The sequence below is a fragment of the Lampetra fluviatilis genome, chromosome 11 (assembly GCF_964198595.1).
Source record: "Lampetra fluviatilis chromosome 11, kcLamFluv1.1, whole genome shotgun sequence".
Classification (NCBI taxonomy): Eukaryota; Metazoa; Chordata; class Hyperoartia; order Petromyzontiformes; family Petromyzontidae; genus Lampetra; species Lampetra fluviatilis.
In genome coordinates, this window is record NC_136285.1 from 5,093,876 (window position 1) to 5,106,752 (window position 12,877).

At 41.4% G+C, this 12,877-nt stretch overlaps 1 protein-coding gene across 2 annotated transcripts in view; it reads right to left on the reverse strand.

Annotated features, from left to right (window-relative positions):
• Positions 1–12,877, reverse strand: part of WASHC4 (WASH complex subunit 4) — a 107,585-nt gene that overhangs the window by 12,279 nt on the left and 82,429 nt on the right. For both annotated transcript variants that reach the window (XM_078860831.1, XM_078860830.1), the window contains exons 27-30: positions 11,516–11,582; positions 9,520–9,606; positions 8,933–9,080; positions 7,383–7,479 (exon numbers count right to left, since the gene is read on the reverse strand). In XM_078860831.1, coding sequence (XP_078716957.1) covers positions 7,383–7,479; positions 8,933–9,080; positions 9,520–9,606; positions 11,516–11,582 — 399 coding nt within the window. The remainder of the gene's footprint in view (positions 1–7,382; positions 7,480–8,932; positions 9,081–9,519; positions 9,607–11,515; positions 11,583–12,877) is intronic.

The following is a 12,877-nucleotide window of genomic DNA, read 5'->3' on the forward strand; positions in this document are numbered from 1 at the left end:
CTGAAGGGTTCTACTCCACTGCCTCATATTAATTACTTCATTAAATAATAATGACTGTGAAGAGGAGTTAAGTGGTGGCGCAACGGCTAGGACACTGGTTTCATTTCCGGCCAGAGCATACTTCAGTGGCAAGTGATATCTAACCAAGTGGGGGCCACCCCACGACACCATTCACAAACCTGCACTGGCCAGCATGGTGAAGTGGATTGAAAAATGTATTTGATTGATAATTTAAATAATTTATTGGCATAAGTAAAGTGCTTAATATTTAAATGCAAATTGTTTGAAATATATATTTAGTGATAATAGATATTCCACGTTATTGCACACACGTGTGATCATAATACAAAAATGTTTTCAGTATGTATGGAGAACTTCTTTCGCAACGTACATAGCCAACCGTGATAATTGTAGATGCAGGGGAAGGACAACAAACGAAACTAATTAAAGACTTGGGTGGATTCCCGTCTGCCTGGGTGCCGCATGCCCAAGTGCTCATGCGCAGTGGTGGCGTCAGCACGTGAATTTGCATGATGACATCACCTGGATCCCACAGCATTGAATCGGGTTCGTGCGCGCTAACGGAGGTGAGGAAGGGAGATAGAAAGAGGTGATGGAGGGATAATAGAGGAGGGTTATAGAGGAGGGAGGTGAGGGAGAGAGATAGATGAAGGTGAGGTCGGGAGATAACGGTGAGTGGGGAAGAGGGAGGAAGATAGAAGTAGAAAGTGTCGGAGTGAGAGGGAGGAAGATACAGAAATGGAGAGGGGAGTTGAGAGACTGATAGGGCATCAAACAGAGAGGAGAGAGAGCAAAACATAAAGAGTGCAAGGGAAAGCGACATTAAGTAGGAGGGAGGATTAGGAAGAGGCAAGAGAGACAGATAGGAGAGGGGAGAGGTAGAAATAAAGAGGGAGTATATTCTATAATATGCCAGTATATACGATAATGTACCAATTTCTACGATAATGTACCAGTATATACTATAATGGTACATTTTCGTTTATACTGTATTCATTTGTTTTCTTATATGACTGGGGCATTCTGGGTCAATGAAAGTGTCTAAAGTTTCGAGAGACAAAATAAGGGGTCACAGCGGAAAATAATATTAGATATTAGCTTGCAGTTTTCTCATCGCATGTAACCCGGATATAAAATAAACCTTTTAAACACTTTCAAACGATGCTTGAACACATAATTGTGTAGAGACACACAAAGGGGTCTCTATGCTGTTGCGCCAGCCACGCTGAGCACCGTGAGCCTCCATTGGAGGACTGACGGACACATGACCGGGAGCGGGGAGCCCTGGTCTGAATACAGGAGGGGCGTGGCCGAGGGCGGCGTGAGGCGGCGGCCAGGGGATAAAGGGAGAGCGCCGAGGGGATTCGGGGCTCGTTTTGGGGATCAATTGAAGAAGACTTCGCTCTTCGCTGCCTGCTCTTCGTTCGTCGTGTAGGTTTAGCTGGGAATCGTGGGTTAGGTAGCATGTGTGCTACAAACCCGTTGGCTAGCTAACTCACACACACATAGTGAACAGTCTAGGACAGTATAGCCACACTTAACAAGAGAATACAGTGATCACTGAGTTGTTTATTAAATGCGTGGCCTCCGCTAAAAAGTGTGTGCGCCTCAGTAATTACACACTACAAATGCATTGGCTGTCTGTAACATGGGAGGCCATGATAACTCATGATAATTAAATGTGAATTAAATGTTAGAATAAAAAAAGTGTTGCTATTCGGGAATTAATCAAGAGCCTTCTCGACCAACGTGATGACATTGCACAGTGTGCTCACCCACCATGGTGCCATCGTGTGTGAATTTGTTGTCACGTCAATTGAAAGCGTCACAGAATCCATACATACGCACGATTGTTCTTCTTTATTTTTGCAATTGCTTCCCCCTTGGCCATGAAGGATAAGAAGGGGGAGGTTAACGGAGGAGATGGAGTAGGCTGGGTTAAGCCCACGAAGTCCGTTGGATTGTGAAGCATTGGGAGAAGAACCAAGATGCCCTGGACTGAATCTGCGTGCCAGCAATCTCAGGAATGTAGCACACACTTATGCTGAAGATTAAGAGGTCTACAGTCTGGAAGTTGTGGCGCAGTGAAACAGGTGATCTGTTTTGTGATTCCTGGACCGTACAATTACACGAGCTCAGTCTACCGGCACAGCATCTAAAATCGACGATGGCGTAAATGTGCTAACGCACATGATTCCATCGTGTATTGTGAAGCTACACAGCTGTCTATGTGTTAATCAGGAGCCAGCAACCGAAAGGAAATTAAAAAGCATGGTGACAGTAATATAGTTAAGAGGCAGGCGGGACCACATTTGGCATCTTTTTCATAATTTTTTTAGCAGCCATCTCACTCTTAAGAAACTTTAAATTTGGAGGTCCCAGCAGGTAAAACTAATTTGAGGAAGTAATCTTCACGTCAGGGAGTATAAATAATTGCTTCTCAGAGCTGACAAGGCTGCGTGGGTATGTGTGATTGTGGAGCTGGACGGTGCTGTAATGCTGTTTAAACAGCAGGATTGCATTTATATGCAATTGCAAACACCACAGCAATCAAAACTAATAATTATTTTCATTCATCTCATGATTGCTATTCATTTTTATCAGCAAACATATCAACTGCACACTTAAACATTGCAAATCATGACTGCTTGAGCTCTTAAAAACTGCATTTTAAATAATAAAACAGTTGAGCAGCATGACAATTGTATTCACCGCAGTACAACACATTGAATATGTTGAAGACAATGTTGATCATGGTCTAGCCAAATGGTTTTGTGTTTAGAGCTTGACTTGCTAGAAAAAGTTGTCCTATGTCCCCTCCATAGACAAATGGAATTTCCACCAATGGCTGAGGCCTTCCAGTTGAGATGAGCACTGCTCAGTATTGGGATAGGGCCAGTGTTTATTTTTACCATGAGTTCCGAAAGGAAAAGACCATGACTAACTGTTTAAAATTTCATCATCATCATTACACTTGTTTTATATATTTCACAGCTTGCCTTCAGGTGTTGTACACTCAACCAGCATAAAAGTAAACTTGAGTTTAACACTTTAGGCTTTCATGACCAATATCATCCATAACAGAGTTTTTTTTGGGTTAGATCGCGAAAATATATAATTGTGTCATTAAAAACCGCCACCACCCGACACAGTCAACTAGTAAGGGTTGTCACATAAACAGAACGTGCCAATTCGTCACCATTACAGCACACCGGTGTGTTGGAGAGCCAAGCCATAATATTTCCAATCTACCGAAGCGATCAACAGGTGTGTACAGGATGAACTGCATGTGGGAAATGTTATGTTGGGCAAACAGGACGAATGATCAGCACGAGACTAAAAGAACATCAGAGAACTATTAAATACTCCCAAATACAACTGTCAGCAGTAGCAAAACACGCGTGCCAACAAGGACACTCAATTGATTTTGATAATGTTGAAGTACTGTGCAAAACCAGCTACTACGGGCCACGACTAATTAGAGAATCTATCGAAATTGAAATAAATATAAATAATATTAACCGTTCGGATAGCTACCCACTTAGTGCTGCGCGGAAGCGAATTATCAAATAATACATTATTTAAATGCATGCGTATACAGGGCACCATACTTCAATAGGGATTACCGTTGGTACGGCTATTTTAATACCCACAAAGGACAGGAAGTACAAAATCAAAGGGCTCGCATAATGCGCATGCACAATGTACGTTGACTCAGTAATCCCCCACCCCCACTTTGCACAAGAGCGCAGAAGCGTGGTCACCACATCTACGCCTCTATATAAGGAAAGTAAGTTTGAATATACCAATGTGTTAAAATATACATTACCTTGAAGGCTTTAATACCGTAAACAAATGTTTATTCTTAATGAGAGTGAGAAGTTATTACATGTCCTCATTGCCTCCATCATTGCTAAAAAGAGATTATCCGGCCATAGCCCTGAGCATTCCTCACTCAATAATTAGTAATTTACACAAAAGCAAACCTATCAGGCTGAACTGATCCCATGAGATCTACCACCCCTTTCATCGGGGCTATTTTATCGACTCACGCTACCTTCTTATGTATGCCACGTATCCACAGCCATCGGGAAAGGATGCTAGTTTCACAATCCGGGCATGGTAAGTCGACCTCAATAGGCTGAAATAGCATGAAGGGAGTTGGAAAACGAGGCCTGGGAGGTCCATTTCATAAGATAGCCACACACTATTTCCTGGGACACCCTCGAAACCCATTCTTGATGTCATGGGGGTAAAGGTTGGAAAAAATATGTGCCTGTAAGAAGATTTTCACGGAACTTCTTCCGTGAAAATTCCTTCAAGTGATGCATTTGGAAACATTTATCCACATGGCCATGCCTACAAAACTCTGGGTGTTTATTACCAAACCAAGAAAATTTGCTTTCGCATTGTAAATGTGCATGTCACTGTGCAGTTTTGAATATACTAACATTATACATGTCTGCAATTAATGCGTATTGCAAAGACATTTTTTTCATATTAAACGAGACGTTTTATAGCTGGATAGCCTGGGTGGATACCTGTCATGCTGGGTGCCAAGTGCACATGCGAAGTGATGGTGTTATCACGCACATCGGCGGGATGACATCACCCGCATCCCACAGCTTTGAGACTGATTACTGCATGCTGACGTTACGTCTTCCTCCCAACCCACCTTCCTCCCCAGACACGTATCCCCCGCAAATGCAAGAGAGGAGAGAGACAGAGGAAGGTGCAGGAGGGAGGTGAGGGAGGGAGATAGAGCAAGGTGTGGGTGAGAGACAGAGGAGGGATATAGAGGAAGATTAGGAAGAGAGAACAGGGAGAGAGGGAGAGATGGTGAGGAGATGGGCAGGGAGAGAGTCAAAGGGCATGTAACGGAGTAGAAAGAGAGCAAAACGGAAAGAAGACAGAGAGGGAACGTTGCGAGCAGTGGAAAGAGGCTAGGGAGAGGCAAGAGAGATTGAGATGAGAAAGGGAGAGATGGGAATAAGGAGAGCGATAGGTGAGAGAGAAACGGAGAAATAAGGGGGAGGAAAGTGGGTGACATACAGCAAAGGGAGGAGAGGGGACAACATTGAGAAACAGATAGAAACAATGTGAGATAATCAGGACAAATTGCGATACATGTCACAGAGAAGGCAAGGTAAAGGTGGAGAGAGACAGGGCTCTATTTAAGTTTGGAGGGCTGGACGGATGGACAGTCGCGTCCAAAGGATGTGTGGGTTGCTATTTATATACTTTTAAATACGACACTGCACTTTTAGTCCTTTGTAATTAAGTTTTCAACTATAAAAACAATTGACAAAATCTCTATATATGTGAAAACGTTATTGAAAAGTCTGGTGTCACCTCGCAACATCTAAGGACATAACTCTGTATGAAGCCATTGCACATTTCATGATAGAATACTTTGAAAATGTGTAGTGTTGAAAAAAACCCAAAATATTAAATGCAATTCATGTGGAAAGCCACCATTGATTGCTAATTTCGTTTGCTTTATACTCTATTTTATCCTACTTGTGTTATCTGTGTCACATCATGAAATGAGGTACACATTTGAGCTCTCACATAGCAGTGTATTGCCCAGAATGAAGGCAATTTTATAGAACTTCTGAAATTTCTTCAAGTGACCACTTTTATCCACACACCAGGCAATTCACTTTCCCACATGCGTGAATAGAGACATGGCATACTATACTCTTTGGTTCTTTCGGTAAAGTCTCGTAGGTATAAAAATTAATCCGTAAAAACAAAGTTTTTCACTATAAATCCTTTATATGCGTGTTCAATGGGCCACAACCCAGCCCACATTGGTCTTTGAAACGGGCGGCTAGAGTCCTCTCGTCCTCTGGCTTGAGATGGCTGCCACCTATGGGTCAGATGATTGCCTGCCACCATTAAGCAATTGGTAATTAAATATAAAAAAAAATTCCTAAAAAGTGTAAAATTTTGGAAAAATTTTTTCACTAAAATACATTGTCACGCACAACGAGTCTGTGTGCAAAATGTCAGCTCGATTGGATCACGGGAAGTGGGTTAAAAAACGACCGAAAGATTTGCACGGTCGTAAGCGCGCAAGCAAGCAAGCAAGTGAACTTAATATAAAGGATTTAAAAACGACCGAAAGATTTGCACGGTCGTAAGCGCGCAAGCAAGCAAGCAAGTGAACTTAATATAAAGGATTTAAAAATAAAATAAATCAAATCACGACGTTTCGGGCGCAACACAAGCGTCCGTCATCCGGTGGGAAAGCATGGTCTGCTGCTGAGGCAGACAGTAAAACAGTAGACCACCTGATGACGACGCTTGTGTTGCGCCCGAAACGTCGTGATTTAATTTAGTTGTTTTCATTAATTGAATTAAATTTTTTTACCTACGGGACTTTACCGAAAAAAACAAAGAGTATGAATCCTTGCAGTCACGAAAGCTTCAAATCTAGAATAGGCGGGAGATGGTTATATAGGCCTCGGCAGTAGGGGGGGAGAGAGAAGGGGGGAGGAGGCGGGGCATAAAGTGGACCCCGCAGCAGCAGCACCAGGGTCACTGGAGTAAAATAGGCCACCACGGCAGCACTGGAGAGGTCGGCTGCAGGGGGGAAGAGAGTGACCATGGTGCTGTTGCGGGGTCCACTTTCTGCCCCGCCTCCTCTCCCCCCCTACTGCCGAGGCCTATATAACCTCGTGCCACAGCAGAGCTATTGCCTACTTCAGCAATTTTTTCTTGCTGTGGTTGTCCCACCTGATGACGATTTCTTGTGTTGCGATCAAAACGTCGTGATTTATTGTTTTTCTACCTACGTGATTTTACCGAAAGAACCAAAGAGTATGGATTCCTGAAGTCACAAAAGCTTCAAATCAAGACAGAGACATAGCAGTCAAATGGCTTGCTTGTTTTCATTCAGAACTGGAATTTGACAAGATTAAGTAAAAAAAAGTAATGAACGTGATATTCGTTTTGGGCAGCTATTGGTTATGCTACATTTGAGAATCCACAGGTATGTGAACCTGGATATTATTCGTGGATCTCAGCAGTAGTGGCTTTGTGCTTCTGAGCCCTCAGTCACCAGGCCACCTCTCTGAGAAAACGTGTTTTTAGTCACTGTTAACTATTGTCAATTTCATAGGAGGATACATTTCAACATTCTCCAACTACGAAGTCATCTTGGAATGTAACATTGTGCAAAGTGCGCTATCAAAAATAACAGCACCAAATATCCTCAAACCTGCTATCGCAATAACCTTTTCAGCTGCACAAGTACATTTTTCAAAGCGAGGTGAAGAGTATTCAATTTTGGATGTGTTTTGTCCTCCAAAGCATCGCTTTCAAGTTCACAATTGTATTCAATAAATACAGCTTACCCATAGCAAAGCCATCATCGGTGAAGGCAGCACCCACTTTATTTTTCTTGTTCAGCTTGTCCTTGCAGCTGATGGAATGCTCCACAAAGTTTAGTGTCTAAAAAAAGACCATGGCATAAAATAAAAAAATCAATAATACAGCAGTCTTCAACCAACAATGCAACGTTTACTATGGCCATCAGTGTTGATAGACAAGGTACCAGCTCAAATCCCCGGTTGGTAGCCAAGGCAAGCCCATCATGTCTCCAAAGTGCTGAGAATGTGTACCACTTTGTGAGAAGTCAACAGCAGTTGTCTTGCCAACAAACCGGTCCCCACTATTTCAGTAATGGAATTTTCCTTGCCGGCTCAGGGTCTCCCACAGCCAACAGAAATATATGAGTGTTACATATGTTTTTAATGAAGAAGAGATACACCTTAATTTGACTTTGAATTATATTCATGGGGAGATGCACATGCTTAGGGTAATGTATAAAAGTTTGATGGTTATGAAAGATAGACATTCTTGATATCTCTTCGAAAGTCCAAATTTGCTCATTTTGGCAAAAAATGACTGAACTTCATAAAAATAACCACTTGATTCAAGTGATCTTTGTTATTGGCCCTTTGCCTAAAATGCTAATTCCACATTCCTATGGTGGAGACCAATATCTCTATAGGATGATCATTGTTGACTTCCCACGAAGTTGTATTGATTTTAACAACATTTTGCTCAGTCATCATCCAACCAGGATTTGAATGCACAAGCTACAGATTACATTGTAAGGCAAGCAAGCACTTATAGGGGACTGTAAATCTGATATTTGAGCCAGCTATGAATGAAAGTTAGTCATCCACATACAGAATAGTGCCGTTTAAAACTTTTCTAGATTACATCCTAATCTCTCACCACTTGTCAAAATAAACTGCCTACAATGCAAAATATATCAACCCCTGTACTTCAGACAAACGCATAAGAGGTAAGCCCAGCAAGTAATATGTGGGAGCCAACAATTTATATTCAGCGTAGTGTTTGGGGCAAATCCAGAGGGCATAACACCGTACCATGAAACACGGTAATCACTGGAACAGAAAGAGCACCAATTATTTCAATTTTGGCAGAACTTAAACTCAAGAGCAACATACAAAATGTTCCGATGGAAGCGATTGCAACTTACGCCAAACCTTCTTGATAAAACCTCAGGAAGTTTCACGAATTAAAATGTCAAGTGAGACATTAAAACCTTAATGCGTGGTCCATTAGTGAAAAAAATGCCCAGCTACTGACTATACTCAAGTACTCTGGAGGAGATTGGTGGGGATCACACAATAATATTCTGCTAAAATTCCAACCCAATGGCCTGCTAGGTGGCCTGACGATGACACCTCAGCACATGGGTTCATGAACCAGTTGATCGAAATTTCTCAGTGCTATTTCCTCACTTGTAAAAAAAAATGGCCAAACATCTTAAGCATGAATGTTCAAAGAGTGTTATATTGAAACTCATTTCTTTTGGAAAAAATAAATGTTATTGTTAGATGTGCATTATGAGAGCTGTTTATTCCTTTACCAGTGGAGGGACGATGATATAGAAATTTCGGAGATGCATATTCTTGGAGCTGCGGAACTCGGGAGCAAAGACATCCACCAACATCTTAAAGTACTCAGTTCCCTCTGCAAAGTTCCTTGTCAGGGTTCCCAGGACTGCATCTAGGTGCCTGCCCAGGAACATTTCAAAGGGACACACACAGAGACCATGTTGACAATGGGGTGAAAATTTATTTTAATTCAAGCTTCATATTTCAATTATTATCTCTCAAGAAAATAGGATGGAACATTTTTCGAACCTATAATCAGCCTGGCAAAATTCCATTTCATTTTAGTGACCAGAGCTGAGCTGGGCTCTAGAAAACACTAGATTCAAATGATAGTTTGTTTAACAGGTTGAGAACATCAACTCACTCCAATAAAAAATGTGATTTTAATACGAGTGACTACCCAAATTAAAAATCTAGCATTTCATGTGCCAATTAAAGGACAGTTGTTATAATCTTCTTGTGATTTCATATTTTGCATAATTATATCTGAGCAATGAAATTATGAAATGAAATCACAATGCTCTGCAGAGCTAAAACCTGAACAAAACGCTGAACTCACTTCGCAGCTGCTATGGCCTCCGCTGAAAGCCCATCTTCTTTCACCAATTCCTCAAAGTTCACAATGTCCTCAAGGTCTGGAACAAATCTGTGGGAGTTTACAAACAGTGAGTGGTCCACAGTGCCAACTGGGAGTCAAACTGACATCCACCCCTAATGTGCGAAATTGATTATAACACTTGACTTAAAGCTTTCGTGACTGCAGGAATTCATATTATTTGGGTCTTTCGGTGAAGCCACATAGATATAAAAGAATATAATAATGATAACAATATCACGACGTAGATGACACGTTCGTCATCTGGCCATATGGCCTACCAGCTCTGGATCAATTCTTCAACAACATCAATTCCATACACCCAGCCATCAAATTCACCATGGAGGTGGAAAAGGATGGCAATTTACCATTCTTGGATGTTTTAATTGAAAAACCTGATGGCTCAATGGGACACTGTCTACAGGAAAGCCACCCATACGGATGCCTACCTAAAACCTGACTCCCACCACCATCCACCCCAGAAGAATTCCCTCATCAAAACTCTACACCTTAGAGCTCGTTGTATTTCTGACCATCACCACCTAGTCAGTGAACTGGAGCACGTACACAAAGCCTTCAAGATGACTTCAGATTACACAACCCAGAAAGCTATCACCCCAACCACTGGGAAATAACAAGCAAAGACGAGCGCTCTGAACTCGCCAAATTGAAAAAGAGAGATGACAGTCATTCTCTCAGCCGACAAGGGCAATGCTACTATCATCATGGATAAAACCACATACAACAACAAAATCCAGGACCTTCTTAATGATGGCAGTTACACCAAAATCAAGAAAGATCCTACCAACCGCCTGGCTACAAAAACCAACAATATCATCACAAATTCGACTTCTCTAATCCAACGAAACAAGCAGCTCTCCCTTAAACCTTCTGCTGCTAGACCATCCAGATTCTATGGTCTTCCAAAAATCCATAAAGGTACTCCACTCCGTCCCATCGTTTCCACCATCAACTCACCTACCTACAAACTAGAACGATTTCTGTCTGAGACCTTGCTTCCATTCACGGGCAAGACTTCCTCAGCAGTACTTAATTCAACTCACTTGGTCTCTCTAATCAAGGACATCTCACTGTCTCCAGACGATTTGCTTGTCAGCTTTGATGTAGTCTCTCTGTTCACCAAGGTTCCTGTACCTGACACCTTAGCAATCATTGAAGACTTGGTCCAACATGGATTGAATCCTGATGTACCAACTTTGGTGAGGCACTGCCTTACCAATACTTACTTCACCTGAAATGGCACTAATGTCCTGCACTTTGCAAGTTGAAAGCCCAATTATATGCATTCCCTATTTTGCAGGAGACATGGGTATCCAGAATTTTGTAGGGCAAGTTTACAGTGTTTACACTCAATATTGCAAATTAACCATGTGTTGTAAAAAAAACCCAGCACACTTGTGTACCATTCTCATTGACGATGTTGACGTCACAGGGTCTTTTAATTGCCATGTGAGAAGAAGCAGCATGCTTTGGTAATTCAATGCGTAAATTACTGGATGGCTGATTGAGAGGCTATTCACAAGCACAAAAAACCTCATCATCGCTGTCATTACCACTACAGTATAAAATAACAATCTATATTAGCCTCTTCTTCTGGGCAGTTGATGTTCATCAAAGGACAGAGATGACAGCCTGATTGAATGGTGTAAGAGTTGCGGACGATACTTTACACTTGCTGCTCGAAAAAGTTGAGAGCAAAACCAGCAATGAATAAAAAGCCATTCCAATCAAAGGATGAAGGAGTATATTAATTCATTATATATCATATGGCAATTGAGCCAAATTTATTTTTCCGTGTAATATTCACCGTCTCATTTGCGATGCTTATAATGTTTTTCCCACCGTTTCGTTTGTATAATTCTGTTCATTGAATTAGCCTAAATGCAATATAATCACATACTATCTTAACATGCATAGTGGAACTGAAAAATTGGCAAACCTGATCGCATTGCTGCAGCAGTGGAGTCCTCCAGACCGGATCATACGCACGTAGCCCATGGCATTCCCTGCATATCCGTGTAGAAAAGACATACATTTCATACGTGTTAATTTTATCAAGAAAAAAACCTCATTGAGCCCCCAAGCAGCTTCAGGAGGGTCTTGGCTTGGGAGGCTTTGCCAGAGGCAGTGGCATGGCCCAAGTGTTTGTGGTTCAAATCCAGCAGGCCGACCTGGTTATTACTGCGAGTGTATTACGTGTAAAAAATACATGCCATTGGTTCAAAGCAAGTACTGTGGCCACCTGTATTTCGCATAATTTCAAGCAATAACGGCATATCCAGGCATATGGATGTGTAATTGAAAATACCTAAATAAAAGTGAATTAACTTGAAATGTTACTGGATAGTTTAGATGTGTTATTAAACATATTTGCGATTCTTTTTTTGCAACAACAAACATGCCAACAGTGATTTCCTGTCCAAATCAATATGTGATGATGCCGATCTCCATTTAACAATGACCAAGAGTAAGTGAATTCCATATTCCTATGCGTCAGTGGAAGTCTCTTCCATAGAACAACCGCTGGTGACGTCTCATTAATTGTTTCACCCCAGTGTGATTTGAAATGGCAATCTGCTAATTACAAGCTTCCATATTTAACCAATGCATCACAGTGGGATTTGTCCAACAATACATTACTCAATTAGAATGACACAAACTATGAATACTTTTTCAAGGATTTTTTTTTTCTTTTCACAATAGTATCGAGTGTGCTATCGGCGTCATGTCATGAGAAAATCCAACTGCATGTTGGCGAACGGTCTGTGGAAGTAGATAACACAAACCTACTTCTGAGATCCCTTCAAAAGATTTCTTATCCACACAAGGGGGCAGCAATTTCTCATCTGCTTTGCTGCAAACAGGAACGTTCTTCACATGATAAACTGATATTTTAATTCTCGCTGCTGTAATTTAGCCAAATATGATTTAGAAATGTAATGGTGCTTTTAATGTTGTTGATGACCAGGCTGAAACCATCAACCTACTCCACTTGACACCTGGTGCAATGAGCTTTGCCAATTTTTTTCTTACACGATGGAATAATACAGTGAAAAAGTGCAATATTTTTACAGGGCATTATAACAATTGATTACATCCATGATTCAGGGAATTACATTTTCGGCTATAAAAGTCATGAATTACACACAATGTTTCTCATACTCTGCTTCTCTCTCTCCCACGCCAACTACAACTCTGATGATTCATATCTCTCTATACAGTTTCTCACTGCATTACCTCTCTCATACCATCTGCTTATCTCTCAATATATTTCCACGTCATGTCTCTGCTCTTTGCACTC